We start from the raw sequence: 16,675 nt of genomic DNA on the forward strand, positions 1-16,675 counted from the left end.
AATCCTACCCCCTGGGCCCTCCATGCCTACCAGCTGTTTAGGAGAGTCTGACCCTACTTTGGGCAAAAGTCCCTATTTTTAGTTGAATAAATTGCCATTAGTAATGTGATGAAGCTCCCATGCTCTGATCGAATACCTCTCCCAAGTCTGCTTCCTCACTGCCCAGAGGACTCTGAAGCACTTTAAACCCAGTCACTGAAGTTTGGAGTCTCTCAGGAACTCTTTTACCAGACCAGGCTGCAGCTCTCTTCTTTCAGGCAGGTATTGTCCCCTCTGTCTTTGCTTCTTTTGTTCCATTCCCATGAACTTCTGCCTACCCTGTGATATGCTGCTCCCTTTACAATGGCAAATGTGGCGCTTAGGTCTAGCTGGTTTTAACTTTTTCCATGGATCAAACAGCCAGCCAACAGATCAGAAGACTCTGTTACTAAGATCCCTGAATAAACCAAGCAGGTTTCACAGTTCCAAATGTAACTAACACACTATACTTTATACTTTATGTTGAACAAAAGCCTTTGCCGACTTGTCCTTAACCCCTTAAGGACGCGGGACGGTTCAGGACCGTCATCGGCATTTTTCCATTGCCGACCGACGACGGTCCTGAACCGTCCTAAATTTAAGATGTACTTAACCGATCGCCGTCGTTCCCCCGGCGGCGATCGGCGGTGCTCCCGTTGTGGGGAGACTGCCTGCAGCCCAGACAGTCTCCCCATGGCGGATTAGGACCCCTTTGGCCATGTGATCGCCCAACAGGGCGACCACATGGTCACAATAGGTGTCCTAGTGTGTGCCTGCAGGGGGACTGTCTGTGCTGACAGGCAGTCTCCCTGCTAGTATAAAATCATTAAAAAAAATTAAGTTAAAGTGAATAAAAAAAAAATATTATTATATATGTGTATATATATATGATATATAGACATATATTATACCTATATAATATATGTCTATATATCATATATATAATGTCATACTAAGTGTATTTTTATATTAATATGTACATATATTAATATAAAAATACACTTATAATTAAATTACACACGTATATATATAATATATATATATAAAATAACTATATATATTGTATATATATATTATTATAAAATACAAATAAAAAGTAATTTAAATTAAATTAAACATGTAAAAATAATAATAAAAATGTAAAAAAAATTATATATCTATACGAAATTTTATTCTAACTGTATTTTGATATTAATATATATATATATATTTATATCAAAATACACTTAGAATGAAATTGTATATATATCTATGTATATATAAATAAATAAAAAGAATACAAACTATTCATATGTCCATATACAAAATTACATAAATAATTATATAAATATACACGTAGACTTCAAATATATAAATATGCATATATATTTAAATTCTACATGCGTATTTATGTAATATTTTTACATAATTAAGTTATTTTATTGATTGCAATTTAAGGGACCTGCCTGCTTACCCAGGCCGAAAGTCCAGAGAATTTAATTTGCTATCACTGTATTTTACCCTGTAACGTTCTACGACACCCTAAAACCTGTACATGGGGGGTACTGTTTTACTCGGGAGACTTTGCTGAACACAAATATTAGTGATTCAAAACAGTAAAACATATCACAGCGATGATATTGTCAGTGAAAGTGACTTTTTTGCATTTTTCACACACAAACAGTACTTTTACAGATGATATAATTGTTGTGATACATTTTCCAGTTTTGAAACACTAATATTTGTGTTCAGCAAAGTCTCCTGAGTATAACAGTACCCCCCATGTACAGGTTTTATAGCGTTTTTGAAAGTTACAGGGTCAAATATATGGGTCAAATATTTTTACATTGAAAATGGCCAGGTTGGTTACGTTGCCTTTGAGAGCGTATGGTAGCCCAGGAATGAGAATTACCCCCATGATGGCATACCATTTGTAAAAGAAGACAACCCAAGGTATTGCAAATGGTGTATGTCCAGTCTTTTTTAGTAACCACTTAGTCACAAACACTGGCCAAAATTAGCGTTCAATTTAGTTTTTTTACTTTTTTCACACACAAACAAATATGAACGCTAACTTTGGCCAGTGTTTGCGACTAAGTGGCTACTAAAAAAGTCTGGACATACCCCATATTGAATACCCTGGGTTGTCTACTTTAAAAAAAATATGTACATGTGGGGTGTTATTCAGCGATTTATGACAGATAATAGTGTTACAATGTCACTATTGATACATTTTAAAAATGTATGTTTTGAAACCGCAATATCCTACTGTACTTATAGCCCTATAACATGCAAAAAAATAGCAAAAAGCATGTAAACACTGGGTATTTTTAAACTCAGGACAAAATTTTGAATCTATTTAGCAGTTTTTTTCATTCGCTTTTGTAGATGAGTAAAAGATTTTTCACATAAAAGTCAAAAAACATGTATTTTTTTCAATTTTTCATCATATTTTTTCATTTTATCAAAATTAAATTACATGAGATTATATAAATAATGGTATGTAAAGAAAGCCCCTTTTGTCCTGAAAAAAACAATATATAATTTGTATGGGAACAGTAAATGAGAGAGCGGAAAATTACAGCTAAACACAAACACCACAAAAGTGTAAAAAGATGCCTGGTCGCAAATGTACAACATCGCAAAAACAGTCCGGTCCTTAAGGGGTTAAGCATGTGGTGAAAACCATAAAAATATAAACAAACATACATAACTTGAAAAACAAACATTATAATACTGCATCACATATATAATACAATCACCACTTTCTAAACTATAGAAATATGCAGATGTACAGATGCAACTGGTCAGTTGTTTTGCACTTTACTAATTTGCATATTGTAATTATAAAAATTAAGGAATTGTCCAGCTTCGCCAACAGAGGGCAATGGAGAGTCATCACAAGCCTGAAAAATAAATCTCCTTTTAAAACAATGTTATCCCAGCCTTGCAAACCCAAACCAGGAGGGAAAGCAAACCAAATGGCCCCAGTCTGTGTGAAGGCGGCTGAGCTGCAGTCCTCTCCAACTGCCAAGGTAACAGAGGATTCTTTTATAAATAAATCACCTACAATTTCTCAGAACAGCCAACCCCTGGCTACACACCACTCACCTCCCTAAAAATAAAAAGTCGCTCTCTGCCCACTTGAAATGTTTGCAGGTATACCCATTCCAAAGAGCCACCCCATCCTCTCTCCAATTCCACTGCTTAACACTGATATTGGCACACAGTTACAGATAGGTATACAGACTGATACACATACACACACATAGAAAGGGATGAGCAGACACACAAACATGCACAAGCGCACACTGGCACAGACACACACTGCAACCAACACAAATACACAGACAAGCATAAACATAGAACAGTCAGACAGATAGATAGGCACAGACAGGTACACAGAGGCACACACCGACACAGACAAGTGCACAGAGCAGTGGTGTATCCTGGTTTTGTGCTGCCCTAGGCAGCACAAAACTCAGGCACCCCCCCCTCCCACGCGCCACCCCCACCCAACCCTTCCCCCCTGCCCCGCATTCTAAATACTCACACACATTCACTGACAGAAACACACACTCACTAAAAGACACTCACTCACTAACAGACACACACACACTCACTAACAGACTCACTCACTAACAGACAAACACACACTCACTAACAGACACATACTAACAGGCAAACACACAAGGTGCAAGGTTGGGGGTGAAAACAGGTGGCCAACCACTGTTTCAGAGAGAGAGCAAGCAGCGTGCCATCTGTAGGAACAGATGACAAAATGCCACTTTGTTGGGTTGCTCCACAGCCTCTTCTCTTTACTGCTGCACAGGCTGCTTTTGCCATGTGTGTACGTAGTGGGGAATTACGATGCAGCATAATACATAACTAACCCCATTCAACCCCCCAATAACGACAGACAACTTAGTATGGATGAACAGGCCACAGCATTTATTATAACATAAAATAAATTACTGCATAACACATCCATAACTTTATTTATTAATTCTCTTCTTTTTCTGTAACCAAACCGTTAAACATAAATAAGCATAAATTAACATATATACATATAATTCAACACATAGTGTTATACAGTGACCCAACTGTCCTTGCCAATAAACATACATTGTTCCTAATTAACTTCCCCTCACCTCCCCCCTCGTCATAAAATCATATCTTTCCAATGCCCGCCATCAGCCGACCTTATCCATGCTCGATGGGCACGACACCTCAGGTAACCTAATGTTAACCCTTTGAAGCAGGGGAGGTTGAGACCAGCAAACATATTGAAACTTACTCCATCCTTAAACATAACCCCTCAAACTTAAATGGCAAGGACATACCCCCGGCTCGCTGTGACTAACTAATACTACAAGGGGTGGTTGGGCAGGAAGCTGTTTGCTGGCCGGAATCCCAAGTGGCACTGAGGTAAGACCTCCCCCCCACTAACTCAGATAGAACCAAACCCCACCCACACACTCTTCCCAAGCCACTCCCACGCATCTCTCCCCACACTCCTACATGTGCCCTTGTCCGCTTAGCTGCGCTATCTCCCCAGGGCCTTGTGCTCTATTTGCCAGCCCCAATCTCCTCAGTGAGTCTCAACCAGGGGTGGAAACAGCGCAGTGATAGAAACACACACTATGTCTAATTCCCTGTATGGCTCTATCTCTGTGCTACTTCGACTCCTGGCTAGCTCCTAAACTCACCAAGCAGTTCTGTAGCAGGTAGTGAGAACAGTAAACATAAATGGCAAAAAGATCCTGGGCTATAGTGCCCCCTGCCATTCTGGCCCCTCCCTTATCAATGCCAATGCCCTTGGAGAGCAGTAACATACCTGTTTATATATACTGAGTTCTTTTGTTGACAATAAGTTTCAGAAACAGTGTAAAACAATACATTAACTCTATTGGTTTTCTAGTATGTTCTTGATGTGTTTTTCTCTCTAATGCCATCTCTATTAGTATAAAATTATAGTAAATTTCTCAAGTTGACGCTTGCTATCTCATTCAATTCATATTGGTCTATATTCAGTATATTTTTCCAGAATTGAGACTCCCTTCAAGTTCTGATCAAATATTTAACTTTCTTTATATAATGTTTGCATTTGATTTGAGTTAAGGATTAGCTTCTGGTATTTTAGTAGCTGGCCAAGTCTTGATTTACAATAAGACAAAATATGGGTAATAAAGCAGACCTAAAGGAACACTTGAAGCACTATAACCTCTATAGTGCTCAAGTGGTTTGGTAACAGGGATGCACTGACGCTTCCCATTGAAAGTAATAACATTATTTTAAAATTATTTGACTTCTTACCTGGTTTCTACCAAAGACCGCTCCCTGCTTCCAATATGTCTGACTACTAAGCTGACAGCGATCATATGACACTCTCAGCCAATGAGCTCTACAGGGTTTAGTTCAAGAGCACTAATAGAAGCTCTTTAGGCCTCAACATCAGATGTATTGGAGGTGGGGCAGCGGCAACTAGGGACCCCAGATAAGAAGGCAAACTGTTCTAGGACAATTTGACAATGGAGGAGACCACGGTACTCTTGGAACCACAACCACTACAGCATGTTTTAGTTGTTATAGTGCTTGAACTGTTCCTTTTAGCAAAAGATACTTAATGTTCATTGATATATATTGTATGTATTTTTGAAGGGACACTATAGTCACCAAACAACTTGCTTAATGAAGCAGTTTTGGTGGATAGATCATGCCCCTGCAGTCTCACTGTTAAATTCTCTGCTATTTTGGAGTTAAATCACTTTTGTTTATGTTTATGCAGCCCAAGCCACACCTCCCCTGGCTGTGACTGACACAGTGTGCATGAAAACTAAAAGGTTTCATTTTCAACGAGAACAAACTTGCTTTAAAAGCTTTTACCTCCTGCTCTGTAAATTAAACTTGAATTACATACAGGAGACTCTTGCAAGATCCAGGAAGCTATTAACAGAGCAGGATATGAGAAATTGTAAATTAAACAGAATTTGCAACACAGGAAGTTTAAATATTAGATGCCTCTTTACTGGAAGTGCTTAGAAAGGCAGTGTAAGCCACATGCACGGAGGTGTGACTAGGGCTGCATAAACAAAGTGATTTAGCTCTTAAATGGCAAAGAAATGAGTGATGTGGTTGCAGGAGCATGATCTATACACCAAAACTGCCTTATTAAGCTTAAGTTGTTTTCGTGACTATAGTGTCCCTTTAAAGTTTATTGCTTCCAGTCTTACGATACAGCAGTTTTCGGATTCCCCCTTTTACCTCCTGGTTTCTTAAGCCATATATAATTGGATTTAGAAGTGGTGTCACCACACTGTAGAGAAGAGAGAGCAATTTGTCATTATCAGGTTTATCACTGGTCTTCACTCGAACATAAGTGAATGCTCCTGTCCCAAAGAACAAGGTAACAGAGACAAAGTGTGAGGCACAAGTGGAGAAAACTTTCTTGCGACCTGTGTTGGTGCTTATGCGAAGGATAGCTGCAATGATGCGCCCATAGGAATAAATCACGAGGGAAAATGGCAAAGGAAGTACCAGAAAGGCATTCACTGAAACAGAAATCTCGTTAGCAGAAACATCAGTGCAGGCCAGCTTGAGCACTGGAGGGATGTCACAGAAAAAGTGGTTAATGACATTTGGACCACAAAATGGAAGGCTAAAAATGGAGGCAGTCTGTCCAAGGGAGATGAGATTACCAGCGATCCATGAGACAGCAGCTAACTTTAGGCAAGTAGTTTTACTCATAACAGAAAAATACCTCAAGGGGTTGCAGATGGCTGCATAGCGGTCATAAGCCATAACAGAGAGAAGAAAGCATTCTGTGACACCAAGAGTGAAGAAGCAATACATCTGCATGCAGCATCCGTAGAAGGAGATGGTTTTCCTCATGGCAACAAAGGTGTGGAGCAGCTTTGGTAAGGTTACTGTAATGTAGCAGATTTCAAGGAAAGAAAGGTTGCGGAGAAAGTAATACATAGGGGTGTGGAGTAGGGAGTCCAGAGTAGTAACTGAGACAATTGTGAAATTGCCCAATAAAGTGAAGATGTAGATGAGGACAAAAAGAATGAATAGAAATAGCTGGAGCTTTATGGAGAAGTTTGTGAAGCCCAAGAGAATGAACTCATCGATATGAGACTGGTTTCCAAAGTTCTTGCTAGTGACGTAGGTCATCTAGATAGACAATAAATATATACAGAGCTGTATGTTTATCCAGAATAACATCTGACAAAACATTTTTTTTTGTATACAGTGCATGAAAAGATATAATTAGAGAGTATCACTGCACCACCAAAACAATTTTCATCTTGTACATGAAAAATCTAGCACTTATTCCGCACAGTAACCAAACAAGTTGTTAAAAATGTGGTAACCTATCGGTTAATGTTCTGGGCATAATTAAGAAATCCTACCATAATATTGCTCACAAAATTATAAGACAACACTGGCTAATGTTCTTTGATTACACATATTTCAAAAAGAAAGCACTTGTAGCAGCATTTTCTTCCACACTTTTATTCCAGGGATTGTGACTAGAGATCCTGAAAGGTGCCACCAGGCATAGAACAATGGAGTCTGGTCCATAGTGCCAGGTGCAGATGTGTCCCCCCAGTTGTTTTGTAAATTTGTTTTGCCAAGCAATGTCAAGTTCCTGTAAAATTAGACCAATGCTGAACTTGTAGAGAAGACTGATCACTGTGAATGAGACAGTGTGAGCTGAGTAGCCCTTGAGCCTGTGAGCCCTTGGTTTGTTGGATCGCAGTCCTGTAGCTAGCTCGCTAATTTCTGGAGCTTGTGGCAGTACAGGCTAGTCAGGCAGAGAGAATTAATCTTATCAACCAGGGATTTTGTTTCCATTTTACTTTTTATTAAACTGAGGGAGGGTACCGAGATAGGTAATGTAGTGTATCAGGCACAGACAGACAGTCAGTCACTTAGGGTCTAGGGAAGGCTAAAATGCCTGTTGCCAAATTGTTGAATAGTGTTTTTAGTTTTAGCCCTGCATAAAGCTAAGTGCTTTATTTATTTTTTAAAAAATGTTTGTGGAAATGTATCTTTTAACCTTGAACACTGACTGAGATGATGATCTAAGAGTATCGAGTTGAGTTGAATTGAATTGTGTTCAGTTGTCTTCTTCTGTGAGTGAGCAGTATTTTTTTTTTTGAGAGAAGTTTGAGAGAAATTCAGGAAGCTGGTGAAACTGATCATATTACAGAGATAATTATATTTTTTCAGTAGTTTGAGACTAATATTCTGTCCATTCTCCAATATAGAGAATATTTAGAGTAATATTATTCTCTCCTTTCTCCATCATAGCGATTTATTTCCTTTTCATAGTGCAAGCAAAGAAGGTACTAGTTATGTTAGGTGTCGGTTTAGGGTAGGGTGTCTTAGACCTGTAAAGCACCCTAAAAAATCATATATAGTCAAAAGAAAAAAAAAGATAAAGTCATTATCATGATTGTATATTTCAATTCATTTAGTGCACCTACATTTTCTGTATGTTTACATAATAAGCAGTAGTACCACAATAATGCAGCCAAGTATGTATTTCAAGAAGAATACACAAAAGATAGAACAAAAAAGCGCAATAGAAAATTAAATCGTCTGTATGACACCAAATATTAAAAGTCCAAAGATAAAACGATTTTAGCTGCCAGACATAAAAGGTTATTCTGCAAACCTATGTAATAGAATGTCCAAAAGTAGATAAATGTCAGCGCTGTGCAATAGCCCTGTGGCGGAACCAACCTCGCCACTGTCCACTGGAGAGGCCTGGTTGCTCGCCTGCTCCCTTTAGACTATGGTCCTGCATTTTAAACTTTTATTTTACCTGCAGAAAGGTTTATTCGTGCCTTTCTGCGGACTGTTAAAGCCATGCTACCCCAGATAGCTATGCCATGGAGCCCAGCCGTATACTGAAAGACTGTATGAAAGACTTTGGCTCCATGGCGATTGAACTGTATGTATGTGATCTGAGCACCATCCGGTAATAATGTGCGCTCAGATCTAAGCAATCTGGGGATAGGTAGTATGTGTATGTTCTATGTGATAAATGTAACAGTATGTAATTTTATGTCTTTTATTGTCCTTTGTCTGCCATGTGGCTAATGGAGTTTTGCCTCTGTCCTTGGAGATAATTTGATTACTTCCCAATTATCTCCAGAATAGAAGACTCTGTGGAACTGGTTTTGGGCAGAAAAGCCATGCTTCATTTGGTCAAATAGGTCTTTCCCTTAACTTTTTAACCCCTGGATGGAATTGGCTGAATTTTGGTTATGTTTATATTTAAAGTATGCTGATTCTGAATATGTTTTATGTGAATATGATGCATATTTTTACAGTTACAGTGTATGTATAAAAAAGTGTATTTTTCCTGCCTGTGATAAATTACATTAACCCATTGTGTTCAGTAATTATATCACAGGCAGAGGGGAGGGATGTATGTTTGTGCTGGGTGTGTGTTTTACGGTTCTCCTGTAAATGATTGGTTGTACTGTGTCCCACCCTGTGGGATGTCCCCTTGCATGAGGACTTGCATAAAAGCCAGTGTGTGGCCATTACAGTGGAGTTCCTGCTTAACCCTCAAAGTGAAGTGTTGTCTCATTATTGGGGGAGGATTTATTGTATGCTGTTCCAGTTTGACTGCTTAGATGGAAAGTAGGATTTAAACACAATCTTTTTTACTGTGTATGAGTTTTTAAAGGATTTGGAGTTTTATTTTTACATGATATTAATAAACTGTGTTGCACTTTCTCTGCTTGGTTTGTATCTTTGAAGATACGCTACTGTGATCACTGCTGTTGGATACAAAGTTTACACAGAATACTCCTAATTTCCTAAACCACCGCTGTGGAGGTGGAAATCATACACATTTATCTCAATACCCAGCTTCCCCACAAACATTTACATGTATTTCAAGAAGAAGGCTGCAAGGAAGACTGGTATGTTAAAAGATGATGGTGATGAGCTAGAACCAATGCCATTTACCTCTGCAACATCTTTAGTAGCATTATGGTCAGACTCAACATCAACTCTACCAACCCAGGAAAGAAATGTATGGCCTACCACCTAATAATAAGATAATGGCTGTATTATACTCGAAAGTGCAAAGGCAGGGGAAACTTAACAGAATGAATGGGTCATTGCATTGTTTGGTTTGCAAATAGAAGGTCGTATCCTGCAAAAAGTAGTTGTAAACAACTCTTTACTGATACAAGTGAGAGTAGCAGCAGTACCCTCCTAACCTCAAGTACAAGGAACCAGTACTGGCAGTGTCCCAAAAGCCACCAGAAGCCCTATATTGCAAAGTAACACTACTTTTAGCACCAGTAGCATGCATATTCAGGGAACAAAGGTAGCAACACCAATAAGTGTAGATCTAACCTATTTATCCTCCTCTGTAAAATTGTATTAAAAAGTTGTAACATGCTTGGAGCATGAGGAGCAGTTAGATTTAGATTACAATGCAGAGGAAAAAGAAGAGGAGCAACAGGAGACTATTGTGATGACTCCATCTCCTGAAAAACTAAAAAAGAAGGGTGCTGGTAGCAGTAGTAGTTCATGTAGTTTGAAGCAGCAGTTCCCCCTCCTCCAGCCATTCAGTAACCACCAGTGTCACACTTAGTAGTACTTGTGCAAGAAAAACACATCAGTAAGAAGCAGCACTTACAGTGACATTTCAATGGATCAAGAGCAGAGCACAGTAGATTCCCCATTTCACAAAAAATAAAAATAAAAAATAAAAAGAAGGGTGCTAAGAGCAGTAGTAGATCTTGTAGATTGATAGAGGCAGCCTTAGGGCGTACTGGTTCTGGGGGCGCAAGATTCCAGATACCGGCAGGAGGGAAGCGCTCCCTCCTATCAGGCCACCTTGTGGACCCCCCAGTGCGGCATGTGGCTGTACTGGCATCCAAGACGGTGAGGGAGCTCGGATCTCCCAGCTCTGCTCCCTTGCGCGCAGTTTGCTGATGCCACGGGAGCCTGAATATGACATCATATTCCAGCTCCCAGCATTAGTAGACGGCCTGCAAGGGAGCAGAGCAGGGAGATCAGAGCTCCCTCGCCGCCTCTGATTCGAACACAGCCGCACGCCTCCCAGCAGCCCCACTGGACCCCCAATGACAGACCCATGCCAGCTCTCCAGGTGGGGAGGCTGGGTGAAAAATGTAATTTATAATAATATGAATATTTAGTGAGTGTATGTGTGTGTGTGTGTGTTTGTGTATGTTTGTGTCTGTGAGTGTATTATGTGGGAGTGTATGTGCTTCTGTGAGTGAGTGTGTGTGTGTGTGTGTGTCTGTGAGTGTATGTGTGTGCGTGTAAGTGTATGAGTGGGTGTGCGTCTGTCAGTGTGTGTTTGTGAGAGTCTGTTTGTCATTGTGTCTGTGTGTGACTATTAGTGTGTATCTGTCAATGAGTCTGTCAGTGTTTATGTATCTGTCAGTGTGTATGTCTGCCAGTGTACATGTGTGTCTGTCAATGAATGAGTGTGTCAGATCAGTGAGTCTGTGTCTGTCAGTGACATCTGTGTGTTTGTCATTGAGTGTGTGTGTGACTGTCAGAGCATATCTGCCAGTGTGTGTCTGTCAATGAATGAGTGTGTCAGATTAGTGTGTCTGTATCTGTCAGTGACGTCTTTGTGTTTGTCATTGAGTGTGTGTGACAAGCGTTCAGAGTAAGAGAGTATTCTCAGTTACTGGCAATATTCTCAATCCCCAGAGGTCACAGCTGTCATTAAAGGGACACTGTAGTCACCAAAACAACTTTAGCTTAATGAAGGTAAATAATACGTTTTTTTCTCTATTAACTTTAAAGGCAGTTCCATTTTTCAGTGTCCCTTTAGTGGTACACTTCTAGAGTTAGGTGGTTTTGCCTGCACGGATATTTAAAGGGACACTATAGTCTCAAAACAACTTTGGCTTAATGAAGCAGTTTTGGTGTATAGATCATATCCCTGCAATCTCACTGCTCAATGCTCTGCCATTTACGAGTTAAATCACTTTGTTTATGCAGCCCTGGTCACACCTCCCTGCATGTGATTTACAAAGTATGCCTAAACACTAGTGATGTCGCGAACATAACATTTTCCGTTCGTGAACGGCGAACGCGAACTTCTGCAAATGTTCGTGAACGGGCGAACCGGGCGAACCGCCTGTCAGGGTACCTGAGGCCTCTACCTCTAAGGGAGGTAGAGACTTGGTGGTTTATCCGTCCAGGCGAGCTGTTTCCTCCGTTCCTCGCGGTTCATCCAGTCACTTAAACACCGGCCGCGAGGAATCCACGTCCTTTTCTAGCAGGACGCTCAATACGTGACGTCATGACGCTATCACGAGCAATCTGTCACTCAAGTGTCCGATATCCAATCGGTACTTGTCAGAGGCGTGATTTCCATCCAGAGCCAGGGTATTTAAGCTTACTCCTTACTTCAGCTCATTGCCCTGTCGTGGTTCTAGCTTGTCTAGTCACTCAGTGCTCTGGTATTCTAGTTTGCTCTATTGGTTTTGACTCGGCTCGTTGTACTACCCTGCTTCTCTGTTATCCCTTGACCCGGCTTGTCTCTCGCTTATCTGTCTTCTCGTTCCCTCGACCTCGGCTTGTCTCTGACTATTCTTTATTACTCTCGGTACGTTAGTCCGGCCATTCTAAGGCCCGGTATACGTACCTTTCCACTCTTTGTACTCTGCGTGTTGGATCCCTGTCCCGATCCTGACATTACGACAGGGCCAATGGATCCTGCAGGTACAAACAGTCAGCTTGGTTCTTCGGATCCCAGGTTTGACGCCATGGAACATAGGATGGATCAGATGGCTTTGGCACTACAGGCACTTTTGTCTCGTGCTAGTAATCCACCTGAGGAGACACGTACTCCTTCTATCTCTCCTGCACTCTCAGGTCTAGAGGTAGCCACTGTAGGTGCTTCTTCCCGTATTACCCCACCAGTACGTTATGGCGGGTCACCGGAGAAGTGTCGTGGCTTTCTAAACCAGATTAGCATCCATTTCGAATTACAACCCCGCTCTTATCCTACAGATAGAGCAAAGGTTGGATTTATTATTACTCTACTCATTGAAAAAGCTTTGAGATGGGCCAATCCTTTATGGGAGAATGATAATCCACTAGTCTATAATTATAATGCCTTTGTAGCTGCGTTTAGAAGAACTTTTGACCCCCCTGGCAGAAAGGTCAATGCAGCTAGATTAATGTTGCGCCTTAGACAGGACAATCGAACACTTGTGGATTATGCACTAGAGTTTAGGTCCTTGGCGGCAGAAGTTAAGTGGAACGAACAGGCTTATATAGATGTGTTTCTGAATGGGTTATCAGATGTAATTCTTGACGAGGTCGCTACTAGAGAACTCCCTGAAAATTTGGAGGATTTAATTTCTTTTATATCTCGTATTGATGAACGCTTAAGAGAGAGGCAGAACACTCGAGATAGGACCCGTAGACCCTCCGTTAAACTAGCGCCTACCTTTCAAATCTCTGAGTTCGAAGACTTACGTATTCCTGAACCTATGCAGATAGGCAGTACTCATCTTACTGAAAGGGAGAGACAGTACAGGAGAAGGGAGGGTTTATGTATGTATTGTGGAGTCAGGGGTCATTTACGCCTAAATTGTCCCAATCGTTCGGGAAACGCTCGCACCTAAGTTCCTCTAGAGGACAGGCCTTGGGTGTTTCTACTTTGTCCTCTATTCACAACTACAAGGAGCTCAGGCTTTTGTTACCCGTTTCTTTAAAGTGGGAGAAGGGAGTAGTTAAGACTATGGCACTAATCGATTCTGGAGCTGCTGAGAGCTTTATAGATCAGGGTTTTGCTGCCAAGCATGCTATTCCATCCCAGTTAAAAGAGACACCACTGGCTGTTGAGGCCATCGATGGTAGACCGTTACTTGAGCCTGTTATTTTCCATGAGACCATACCGATTAACTTAACTGTTGGCATCCTACATAGAGAAGACATATCCTTACTGCTCATTTCTTCTCCGTCTATTCCCATAGTTCTGGGGTACTCCTGGTTGAGGAGACATAACCCTATTATTAATTGGGAGTCAGGGGAGATAGTTTCGTGGGGACAGAATTGTCAAGAGAAATGCTTGCGGAAGGTCTCACCTCTCGGCTTAACCAACACATCGGCTAACTCTGACAACCCTACAGAGACACAAATTCCGTCTCAGTATCTAGATTTAAAGGCTGTATTTGACAAAAAGAAAGCCGATACCTTACCTCCACACAGGTCCTTTGATTGCAAAATTAACCTACTCCCTGGTACCATGCCGCCCAGAGGTCATGTATACCCGTTATCTACGAAAGAGAACTCAGTTCTAGAGGAGTATATTCACGAAAATTTAGACAAGGGATTCATTAGAAGGTCCTCCTCCCCTGCCGGGGCTGGATTTTTTTTTGTTAAAAAGAAGGATGGTTCTTTGAGACCTTGTATTGATTATCGAGGCCTAAATAAGATAACCATTAAAAATGCCTACCCGATTCCCTTGATTACCGAACTCTTCGATCGTTTGAAGGGCTCTACGATTTTCACCAAGTTAGACCTCAGAGGGGCATATAACTTGGTGAGAATTCAGCAGGGACATGAGTGGATGACGGCATTCAATACTCGATATGGTCACTATGAATATACTGTTATGCCTTTTGGGTTATGCAATGCACCAGCTGTATTCCAAGATCTGATAAATGAGGTTCTTAGGGAATTTCAGCAAGATTGCGTCATTGTATACCTAGATGATATACTCATTCATTCTAGTGAGATTGAGATTCATCACAAACAAGTCAGGAGGGTTTTGCACAAGCTTCTCCAGCATGGCTTGTACTGCAAGTTGGAGAAATGTAGCTTTGATCAAACCCAGGTAACCTTTCTCGGCTATGTGATCTCTGGGGAGGGATTCAAGATGGATCCGGATAAGCTCCAATCCATTCTAGAGTGGCCTTTACCCAAAGGTCTTAAAGCCGTACAGAGATTTATTGGTTTTTCTAATTATTATAGGCGCTTTATTAAGGGCTATTCTTCCATTATTGCACCTATCACTAACATGACCAAACAGGGGGCTGATACTAAGAATTGGACTACTGAAGCTCTCCTTGCGTTCAAGACTCTCAAGGAGCTTTTCGCTTCCGCTCCAATTTTAGTTCACCCCGACACTTCTCTGCCTTTTTTACTTGAGGTAGACGCATCAGAGACTGGTTTAGGTGCTGTCCTATCTCAAAGGTTGGGTGTTGATAAACCATTACATCCATGTGGATTTTTCTCTAAAAAATTGACCGGTACTGAAAGCAGGTATGACATTGGTGACAGAGAATTACTAGCGGTTATCAAGGCTTTGAAAGAATGGAGACATTTATTGGAAGGTACATTACATCCTGTTACCATTCTGACAGACCACAAAAACTTGTCTTATATCGGAGAGGCCAAGCGTCTGTCCTCCAGGCAGGCTCGTTGGTCGTTGTTTCTTACCCATTTCAATTACGTTCTGACTTACAGACCTGGGTCAAAGAATTCTAAAGCCGATGCGCTATCTCGCCAATATGAACCCTCTGCTTCAGTTGAACCACTTTTGTCCTCCATTGTACCCAAATGCAATATTATTGCTAATACCAGCCTCAAAATTCATTCTCCGCTACTTGACCAGATCTTGAAGTCACAACATCTAGCTCCCGGAAACACTCCTGAGGGAAGAAACTTTGTTCCTCCTGAACTTCAACTGGAGCTCTTACAATGTTTTCATGAAAGTAAAATAGCTGGTCATCCTGGTATTCGCAAGACATACTCTCTGATATCCAAGGATTTCTGGTGGCCTTCACTTCGAAAAGATATTGAGGAGTTCGTCGCAGCTTGTGAGACTTGTGCCAAGACTAAACTACCTCATGCATCTCCATGTGGCCTGTTACACCCCTTGGACATTCCTGAGAAACCTTGGTACTGTTTGTCCATAGACTTTATCGTTGATTTGCCTGCTTCCAAGAGACAGACTGTTATTCTCACGGTGGTGGATAGATTTACTAAGATGGCCCATTTCGTGCCATTACCTAAACTTCCGACTTCTCCTGAATTGGCGGAGATTTTTGCGAGAGAGGTTTTTCGCTTACATGGGATTCCTTCAGAGATTGTTTCTGATAGAGGTTCTCAATTTGTCTCACGTTTCTGGAGATCCTTTTGTTCTCAAATGGGCATCAAATTGAACTTCTCCTCTGCCTATCACCCTCAGTCTAACGGAGCTGCTGAACGTACTAATCAAAAGATCGAACAGTATCTGCGTTGCTTTGTTTCCGAACACCAGGACGATTGGGTCGGTCTGATTCCTTGGGCGGAGTTCGCACACAATAACCTTGTTTGCGATTCAACTCGCTCTAGCCCTTTCTTCATGAACTATGGCTTTCATCCTTCGATTTTTCCTTCGGTTTCCTCTTCTCAGGGGATACCGTCGGTTGATGATCATGTCGCCAACCTGAAGAAATTATGGGATCAGACTCGGCAAATTCTATTACATAGTTCCTCGCTGTTCAAGAAACACGCTGACAAACATAGAAGAGCGGCTCCTGTTTTTGTTCCTGGGGATAGGGTATGGTTGAGTACTAAGAATATTCGCCTAAAAGTTCCATCTATGAAATTTGCTCCTCGCTACATAGGCCCTTACAGGGTTCTCACTCGTATCAATCCGGTT

The 16,675-nt window shown here is 41.1% G+C and overlaps 1 protein-coding gene across 1 annotated transcript; it reads right to left on the reverse strand.

Moving 5' to 3' along the window:
• Positions 1-6,204: 6,204 nt before the first annotated feature.
• Positions 6,205-16,136, reverse strand: LOC134610488 (olfactory receptor 10A7-like; the record flags this gene model as incomplete). The annotated part of the gene is made up of 2 exons (XM_063453457.1): positions 6,205-7,134; positions 16,101-16,136. Coding segments are annotated over 2 exons (966 nt in total), but the record flags the coding sequence as incomplete, so codon positions are not given.
• Between the last annotated feature and the right edge of the window lie 539 nt (positions 16,137-16,675).

Source organism: Pelobates fuscus, chromosome 5, assembly GCF_036172605.1.
Source record: "Pelobates fuscus isolate aPelFus1 chromosome 5, aPelFus1.pri, whole genome shotgun sequence".
Lineage (NCBI taxonomy): Eukaryota > Metazoa > Chordata > Amphibia > Anura > Pelobatidae > Pelobates > Pelobates fuscus.